The sequence below is a fragment of the Echinops telfairi genome, unplaced genomic scaffold (genome assembly GCF_000313985.2).
Source record: "Echinops telfairi isolate 266 unplaced genomic scaffold, ASM31398v2 ScPeMD7_2186;HRSCAF=2738, whole genome shotgun sequence".
In the NCBI taxonomy this organism is placed as follows: domain Eukaryota; kingdom Metazoa; phylum Chordata; class Mammalia; order Afrosoricida; family Tenrecidae; genus Echinops; species Echinops telfairi.
The window spans coordinates 8,241,120-8,250,735 of record NW_022106084.1 but is presented as its reverse complement, the minus strand read 5'-3'; the positions used below and the strand labels follow the sequence as shown (position 1 = coordinate 8,250,735).

Genomic DNA, 9,616 nt, shown 5'->3' with positions numbered 1-9,616 from the left:
CCCTGGATGCGCCGCCCGAGACCGACGCGCGCCGCTGGGGAGGCAGCCGGAGGGGGTGGGTTGGATCCAGTGCAGCCCTAATGAGTAGAGATTCATTATCGCCTGTTTACGATCAATCGGACGCTTGGGCTGATTTATTTTTAGCATCTACCCCAACCGGAGGGGAGGCGGGCTTTGCCTGGCATTTAAAAGGCAACGGAGTGAAAACTCAGATCCAAGAGAAAGTGAACCAAATGGCCACTGTGAAAAGTCACGAAGTAGGAGACAGCCGGTTAATCTCTATGGAAACTTTTTGGTGCAGAATAGCTAACAAAAACTCGAACTGTTTTGTGGTTTTGCTTGCTTTTTTTTTTCTGCTGTAACTTTTATTAACTTTTATTTTTAGCTTAATTTGTTCCCAAGCCATACATTTTTGCTCCCTCGGCTTCTTCTGGGAGATCTTTTTCTTCTGTGCAACCTCCTCTTCTGGCTTAGGAACAAGGTGTTCCTTTTCAGTCAGGATCATTTCTATGTGTCAGGGAGCACCTGGATGGATTGAATGGCCCCATCCTACCGTGAGCTCTGTAAGTCCCGCGCTGCATGTTGGGGGCTTTGTTCACCTGGATGCACTCCGTGGCCAGAGAATCCACATCTGAACCCCGAAGTTCATTACTGATCTCTGAAGCATGCATGTGCAGCAAAAATTCAGCACTCTTTTTAGGCCGCTGACACTGGTCCAAACCTACTGTTAGGCCTGGGTACACCTAGCAACACTGCTTCTGCAAAGTGACTTCTTTCAAATAGTTGGTGGCTTTCCGATATGCATACCCCCGATGGCCTGGGCAGATCCATGAGTGTTCTCAAAATGGACCTAAAGATCCCACCCTCTTGATGTGCGTGATTTTGTGGGCTTTCCTGGGTCAGGCTGTTGTGGGCAGAGGAAGAGCAGCAGGTCCTGGGAGAATTCAGGGTCACTCAACTTCTCACTGCTTTTCATTTTTTAGATCAGTCTGAGCCCTCCTTTTTTTTTTCAGTAGTAAACCTGATCCCTCTTTGATCTACAGTTTTGACTTCACATTTGGTCTGTCTGTTCTTTCAATCGCATGTAGCTTTATCCCCAGATCCTAATTGTTTTTAATTTTAATTGTATTTCATTGGGGGCTCTTACTGCTCTTATCACAATCCACACATATATCCATTATGTCAAACACATCTTTACATATGTTGTCATCACCTTTTCCAAAACATTTTCTTTCTACTGGAGCCCCTGGCATCAGCTCCTCATTTCCCTCCTCCCTCTCCCCCCTCCCTCCCTCCACCATGGTCCTTTGATAATTTAAAATTATTCTTTTTTTTTTCATGTTTTACATCTACTGTTGTCTCATTTCACCCACTTTTCTGCTGTCTGTCTGCAGATCCTAAAATTTTAGAAACACATTTTCCTTAGAAAAAATACCCTGTGTTTTTCATAATCTGTATTTAGCTGGCGTGGTGACTTGTGTGTGACTTGTGTGTGAGTGATCGTAGTATGTGAATGGTCTGTGGACACTGGATCCCTCTCTCTCACTGCCCTCCAGCTGATCCATCCTCACAGCAACCCTACAGGACAGGGGAGAACTGGCCCTGTGACTTTCCCAGACTGTAAATTTGAAGGGAGATGCTTGTCAACCTGCTGACCTTTGGGGTCGCCGCCCAGTGCTTAACCGCCGAGGTAGCAGGGCTGCTCAGACGCTGACTAGCATTATAAGTAAGTTACATCAGATACAGATAGGGAAAGAAGATGGGCATTGTCGAGGATGTCATTTAACTTGGATGCACAGATTTAGAGCCAACCCAAAGAGTTGCTGGGGAATACCCGGTGGGTTCCATTGCTGACACCAACCAAAAAAATCACAATCCAAGTCCACTGCCACTTGACTTAGAGCAAGTCTGAGGACAAAGGAGAACTGGCCCTGTGGGTTTCCTAGATTTGAGGGGATCTGAAAGTGTCTCTTCTTTTGAGGAGCGTGCTAGTGGGTTCAAACTGTTGACTTTGTGGTTAGCAGCCGAATGCGTAACCCATGACACCACCAAGGCTCTTCAACCACACAACCTCACTGCTGCCGAGTGAATTCTGACTAGCAACCCTATAGGTCAGGCTAGAACTGCGCCTGTTTGTCTCCAAGAGTGCAGGCTGCGAGGCCTCACCTTTTCCCCACGAAGCAGCCCAGGCCAGAACCCAGCTCCCAGCAGGGCTCCTGCGAGGTTCTGCAGGGATTGGAGTTAATACACCTGAAGGCAGCAAGTGCTGTCAAGCAGCCCCTCCTTTTCCTTCTCGCTCTGGTCTCCCCTTCTGTAACCTAGACCCAGAGAAACCGACCTTGTTTTTTTACTTTTCAGTGTTATTTTCTCTCAAGGACTTCCCCAACTCCACTCTCAGTTACTTGGCAATTAGTCTGCCGGGTTGTTGTTGTTTTTGCTTTTTGTTACTATGGTTTACCTTTTATACCCTGGTTATTTGTTTAATGTCTACATGTGTAAGCTCTTTGAGATTGGGGGATGTCTGTATTGGTAATTACTGTAAACAGTGTTGAATCTAATAATCCCTGGCACATAATGGACCATCATGAATATTTATTGAGTGAATGAGTGAATGATAAATCTTATTATCTACTGCTTCGTAGCCCCTGAATTTCTTGGGACAACATTAGCCATCAAGAAATGAATGCATCCCTGATATTCTGAAGTAGCCTTTACAGTAATAGATATATGTGTGTCTATGCGTATACATATAGCCTTTAGAGTGTTCTGTAGACATATACTTGTTTCTGTGAGGTATATGTAGACATATACTGCCTCTGTAGTGTGTCCCCATTGCTGGCCTCACCGCCTTATCTGTGATCCTCCCAAGTAAAGTTTGAACTGCCATGTAACCAGGTAACCCCAAGGCTATCCTACAATTTTGGTGAAAGTATGTCCAAGATTTTTTTTGTTCTGTTTTGGGGTTTGTTTATTTGTTTGTTTTGCAAGATGTAGTAGTTAAACATTTTTTAATCAACATTTTCTATTTACCCTTTTTTTCTATTAAACTCAATTATGATTAGAGTTGTGAAAATGCAATGTGTATATTGCAAGATTCTGAAAATGCTCACACTGGGTGGTATCCATCGTGAAGATGTGATCAACTTTGTCATGTTAAATTTGATCATAAAACAGCAAGCTTTCTGGATCATTATCTTCTCTGCCCTCTAGAAATGCCTTTCTCTCTGTTAAGTTTTAGAAATATGTCACAAAGTTAGGGAAATTGATATAACTTTGTATCTGTGTCTTATGAGGCCATCGTTAAAGATACTACAATAAGGACTCATTCCCTGCATTTCCTTAGGAGATGAGATCTGCAAGGACCTTGTAGAGTATTACGGGGCAGTGAAAACTCAGCCATTTCATTTCTACTTTCCCCCTAATTGCTTAAAAACGCCTTCTGCAGCATGTTATGTTTCAGTGCTGCAGAGACAGCAGTCACTGGGTTCATGGTAGCATCTATTTCACTCTTTTTTGCAACCTTGCATAGAGTTATTCTATGACCATACGTATACCTGGGCCTGTTGATCACGTATCAGCTTTCTGACAGCACTGAAGGCGGGTGTCCATAGAAGCGTCCCAGTGCCCAGCAAGCATGCATTTTTGTCTGTTTCAGGTTTTGTACACTACCTAGAACCCTCTATTTAGTGCTCAGTGGAGGAAGGAAGGAAGTTAGAGTCTTCCTTGCCTAGGGGTGCCATAACAAAGCATCCGAAATTAGGTGGTTTTACAGAACAGACATCTGTTTTGTTTCCGAGTTCTCGAGTCTGGGAGTCCAGATCAGGGACTGGGCTAACTCATTCCCTTCTGAGAGTGCTGAAAAAGGAACAGCTCCATGGCTGGCTGTCTGCTAGCATTGCTGCACATGAGACCTGATGTGTGTGTGTGTGTGTGTGTGTGTGTGTGTGTGTGTGTGTGTGTGTGTGAAGACTCTGGTATGACTTCATTAATCTAACATCTGCAAAGAAATGCATTATTTTCCCGGACAAAGTTGCATTCACTGGTACATATTTTCGGGGGTGCACAGTTCAATCTACAACAAGTACTATGCATCTTAATTAATACATGTATAATTATAATATTACTATGCATGTTTATAAAGTGGTACTACCTTGTTAATTTTGGTGTGAGTGTGTAGTGAAAGGTTTTGAGGGGTGGGGTTTCTTTGTATCCTGAATTGGGCCAAGGGTTACAGTGCAGAGCAGTTTTCCACTTAAGCAATTCATTGACATTGTGTTTCCTGTCATCGATTGCATCCCTCACAGTGTAATGTTGCTTAGCTGACTTATCTGTGTGTCCTGATTGCCTTCCTCTTTCCTTAACCCCTCTGTACTTTGGCTTTGGGTACATGCTACCACTGTGATCTCAGAGAGTGTTGTTCTTCTTCTTACTGTCCTGTTGATGTTGGGCTGCTAACCAAAAGGCTAGGGGTTCAAACCCACCAGCTGCTCTGCAGGTGAAATATGAGGCCATCTGCTCCCATAAATATGTAAAGGTCTACACTGCCCCTGCAGGGTCACTATGAGTTGGAATCCACTCAAAGGCAGTGGGCTTTTCGTTTGGTCTGCTCCCTCAAAAATGTACAGTCTCAGAAGCCCTAACTACGGTATCTGTGAGTCTGACTCAACTTGATGGCAGTGGGTGATTGTTTTGCTAAAGGCTGAACCATAGACGTGGGTGCATGTCCACACGTGAAGAGTGACTAGTGGCCAGAGCCTCAGGGGCTCCGCCAGTTTCCTAACTGACCAGTAACCAGTAAGGTCGTTTCTATGATTTCGAGCTGTGTTCCACATGCTTTCTCCCGCTCTTTCTAGAACCATCCCATCTTTCTGAGCACCTGGTAGTGGTGGCCAGGCACTGTCTAGGTCTGGCGTCAAGATCATGGTGACTGATATTTCTGTGGTCCATTAGCCTATGGCACTTCTAAAGGTCATCGTTCTTCTTTTGTCCAGACGGGGAGAGACCAGCAGTTCCACGTCAGGTGGCCACTCATGAACTTTTCCGACTCTGGTCTTGTAGCTCTGGCTTCAAATCTAGGGCAGAGATCATTCATTCCTTTGTAATTAGAACAATCACTTTCCCATATCCAGGCGTCTGACTCTGATCACTTCACTGATCCGAGCCTTCATTGGTTTCTCATTCTTATAATATGAGATTCATACACCTTGCGAAGCTTCATAAAACTTTATTGGCTAAACTTTGAGAACCTTCGCCACCGCCGCCACCACGTGCCCCCCCCCCACACACCTCTTTAAAGACTACTGCTGGTGTTTAGTTAAAATTTCAAATAGTAAGTCTTTATGGTTCTTTTCCCACAAAGGGAAAAATACCTCTGTTTCTTGAGGTATGTTCATGGTTCCTATTTAGAGAAAAATATGAGGGGAGGGGCAACTTTGAAAGGTCATGGGAAAATTGAGTTAAAAGATGTTAGAATGTTTGAGCAAACTTTTTGAAGTCCATATAAATGCATATATATGGCTTAAGGGGGAAAAACCCCGTTTTAGTGAAGGATATGCATGATTTAAGGGGAAACCAGCCTATGAACTCGAGCAATGGCTTAGTCTCAGAAGTGTCTCACAGTCAAGTTCTAGTGGAACAGGAGGAGCTCCTCCCCTGAGCGAGAATTCCGGAACCCAGGCTCTCCTAACTTGTCACTCTGCTCTCTTCCACGGACGCTCCCCACCTGCTCGCACCAAACCAGATCCCAGCCCTCTGCCATGGAGTCAGTTCCAGCTCACAGCTAGTCTCTGTCGGGTTCCCAGTACCCACCTGTGCCCATTGGAGCAGACAGCCTCTTCTGGTGGGCTTGAGCCCCAGACCCTGCAGTTTGCAGCCCAATGCCCGCCTGACCGGTGGTGCCACAGGGTTCCTTGCATCAAACCAGGAAGGGGTATGGAAAGGCAATGGGAAATTTGGATGGGCAAAGGCTGGCAAGGGCAGAGCCTGCTTGTCACATCCTGCTGGCTGCGAGTCAGTGATGCAGTCTGCCTAGTGCCAAGGGGAACACACTCTAGCTGTGTCCCCTTGAGGAAGAATATGCCGTATATACTCGAGTATCAGCAGACCCAAATATCAGCCGAGGCACCTAATTTTACCACGAAAACCGCATTAAAAGTGTGCTGAAAAACTCGGCTTATACACGAGTATATAGGGTAGTTTTGTGGTCAGCTTGCCCTTGGGTCACATTTTACAACAGATATTGGGTAGTCTCATCATCGAGTGAGCTTTCTACCTTTGATGTGAGATAGAGCTATACTCTAATACCACCTAATTGACTGTGTTTTATCATTTGTAATTTGGGATCAGAGTGGATGTTCTATCGGGCTCTTAGGTAATATTTGTGAAATTCTTTGAGATAAATCACAATATGAGGCTTGCTCCAACCCCGATGGCACTGTCAGGTAAGCATTGGACTGCCGACCCTGATGTACCAGTTCAAATCCACTATCTGTTCTGTGAGAGAGAGATGAGGCCGTCTGCCCTGATAAAGACGCACTGCCTCAAACCACTGCGTGGAGTTTTCTATGGGCTGGGATCGGTTCAATGGCAGTGAGTTTGTTTTATTTTTCAATGTGAGGCTTGTGTCATCAAACCTTTCAAGGCGACAGTGCAGGCCTGGTAAGAGTGGGCCCCTCAATACATGAGCTACAGCAAGCCTCACCATTGTGTTTGGAGCCTGAAGCATGTTGCCATAGCGGGATAGATTTCCAAGGATATGTGAGTTTCATGGCCCAATTCCCAAGTTGTCAGTTACTGCATCATTGCATAGTCCTCAAAAAACCAGTGCATCATTAAGCTCCGTGTTTGTGATTTAAAAGAGCAACAGAAACAGCAACTGCATTTTGAACTCTGCAGTTTTCCCCATGGAGACTGCTAGTGCCAGAAAGCTCTGTCTCTGTGTGTGCACAGTCTGCAGGTTTGTGATCAATTGCAGTTCGTTTGTAAGTATTTCACTGCTGTCATAGGATAGTGTTGTAGGCTGGCTTCTCTAGAGAGGTAAACCCACTGAAGTTTACGTATGTATATTAATTTAAGAAAAACCTCACTGCCATTGAGTTGAGTTAGACTCATAGAGACCCTACTGGACAGAGTAGAGGAGCCCCTATGGGTTTCCATGGTTGTAATCTTTATGGGAACAAAAGGCTTCATCTTTTCCCCAAGGAGTGGCTGGTGGCTTTGAACTGCTAACCTTGTGGTTATCAGTGCAACTCATAGCCCATTATGCCACCAGAGCTCCTTTTATTATATATATGAACAGGTTGATATTAAAGAAGTGGCTCACGCTTTTGTAAAGGTAGGCAAGTTTCAAGTCTGTGGGTCCAGTGTCAGAATGGAGGCTTCTTCAGGGGTTGATGATCCTAAGATCTACAAGTCAGACGGCAGGATTCTGGCTGCAGAGCAAATGGATCCAGCAGGTAAACAGATGGCAGGCTGCTGATGACCCCCAAGGTCACCAGACAATTTGGCAGGCCATTGGTTCAGGTCTAAAGGTCCAGAGAGTAGGGAAAGAGCCAGATGCAGATCCAGCCCCTGCAGAAAAGCAAGCATTTTCCATAGCATCCACCTATGTTGGAAGCAAGGTGTATTACCCCAGAGGAAACTTACTTTCAGTGGCTTGGATCAGGGCTATAATCTATGTAAGAGGATTGCATCCCTCCCTAATCTTTTCACAACTGGTTGGTTACTCACAGCAGATCCCGTTATTGAGGCAATTCCATTGTGTAGGTCACATCGAGGGGGATGACTAGATGTTAACTGTCAAATCACTGAGAATCCTACCCCAACAAAGTGGACAGAAAACCTTCAGTATCATAGCTAGGCATGGTCATCATTGGCTAAATATTTTTATAACTTAGTACTAATAATTTTAATTTTTTTAAGTTCCCCAGGTGGTTTTTTTTTAAATACACCGAATCATCCTTTTGCATTCCCTTTCCATCACTTTACACTAAGTACACGCAAGCATGCAACCCAGTGTGAAGACGGCCAGGCAGCAGGGGATACACAAGAACGCTTCTGTCTTCTCGTCCTGTTGGTTCACATTTCCAATCACGTGCCTGTGAGCAACTTTTTAAATCTTCCAAGTGCCCTTTTGTCACCTGGCAATCGTAATGCCCACCCTGTTCCTGCCCTGGGGGAATCCTGGTGGTGGTGCAGTTCCATGTTGCACTGCCAGCCACGAGGTCAGCAGCCAATCCCCAGGAGAAAGAGGAGGCTTTCTAGTCCTGGAAAGCGCTCCCATCTCAGAACACCCCCACCCCCACCCCACCTGGGGCAGCGCTGACCTGTCTGTGAGGCCTGCTGGGAGTCAGACTCAATGGCAGTGTTTGGTTTTGGTAATTCATTTCCTCTGCTGTCAAGGTTATTTTAGGGAGTCCCTGCCCACCCGTGTAGTGAGTCCGGGTGATGCAGTGGGTTCAGTGCTGGGCTGCTAGTCACAGCTTGGCAGTTCCAACCCCCCAGCCACTCAGGGAGACAGACAGGAGGCTGCCTGCTCCCACAGAGAGTGACCGTCCTGGAAACCCCACGGAACAGCTCCGCTGTGCTCTGTAGGGTCTGCATGATCCCGAGTCACCTAGGCAGTAGGGTGGTGGGTTTCAATAGAAACATATGCTCACAGCCATAGACTTAAAGGAAGAAGCAAACTTTTAAAAGTGTAGAAATTTTAAAACTTCTTTTCCTCAAGGTCAGTGTCTATTTCTGAAGGAAAATTTTAGAGGAAAACTCTAACGTAAAAAGTAAAAATGGATTACTTGGGTGGAGTAGGAGCAGGGTTTCAGAGAGAACAGGACCTGCTTGCGCTCCTTGGAGTACTTTCCTAGCTTCTTGGGAGAAAGATGGGGCTGTCAGATTTCTAAGATTCACAACCTTAGAAAGCCCAGGTAGGGTCACCCTGAGTTGGGACTGACTTGTTGGCAGTGGCTGAGAGCAGCCCAGTGCACCCAAAGGCAAAGGGAATCATTAGAACATAATTTTCAAGCCAACTAACTATTAAGACCCTAACAGGGGCATTTATTTTGAAGCAGAGGGAGTAGACCTTAGTGATGCAAGGTTTCTATGAGACAGGATTTGATGGAATAGTTGTAGGTTTGGCTTTAATTAGCATTTATGATCACTATTATCACTTTATAGATATTCATTCCAATGTCTTTGTAGCAAGTCAAGCAAGACACCTCTTACATCATATAAATGATAGAAGGCTCAGACTTTTAGGGCAAGGAAGCATTTCATGGGGTTAATAAAAATGAATACAAAATTTAACGTACAAGTGACTAATGTCCTAATTTCTGTGCTGATACATGGGGGTGGGGGAGGGAAAGTTTAAACCTGTCTTCCTTCTTTTGAGAAAAAATTTTCCTCTTTAGCTAGGAGGCAAAGGGCATTTATAGAGGTCTAGATAAAGGCATGTACATATGTAAACATGTTTACATAGGAGGATGGGGAAATTGATCTGTGTGCATATATTTATAGGTATAGTATTAAGCTAGCAAAAGGACATTGGGTCTCCACTCAAGTACTCCCTCAATGCAAGAATACTTTCTTCTATTAAATTGGCATTCTATGATGCTCATCTTCC

The 9,616-nt window shown here is 45.0% G+C and overlaps 1 protein-coding gene across 1 annotated transcript in view; it reads left to right on the top strand.

Annotated features, from left to right (window-relative positions):
• The window catches only part of MGAT4D (MGAT4 family member D), a 105,748-nt gene that overhangs the window by 92,400 nt on the left and 3,732 nt on the right, over positions 1-9,616 (top strand). The window contains exon 10 of the mRNA XM_013007114.1: positions 7,298-7,454. Coding sequence (XP_012862568.1) covers positions 7,298-7,454 — 157 coding nt within the window. The remainder of the gene's footprint in view (positions 1-7,297; positions 7,455-9,616) is intronic.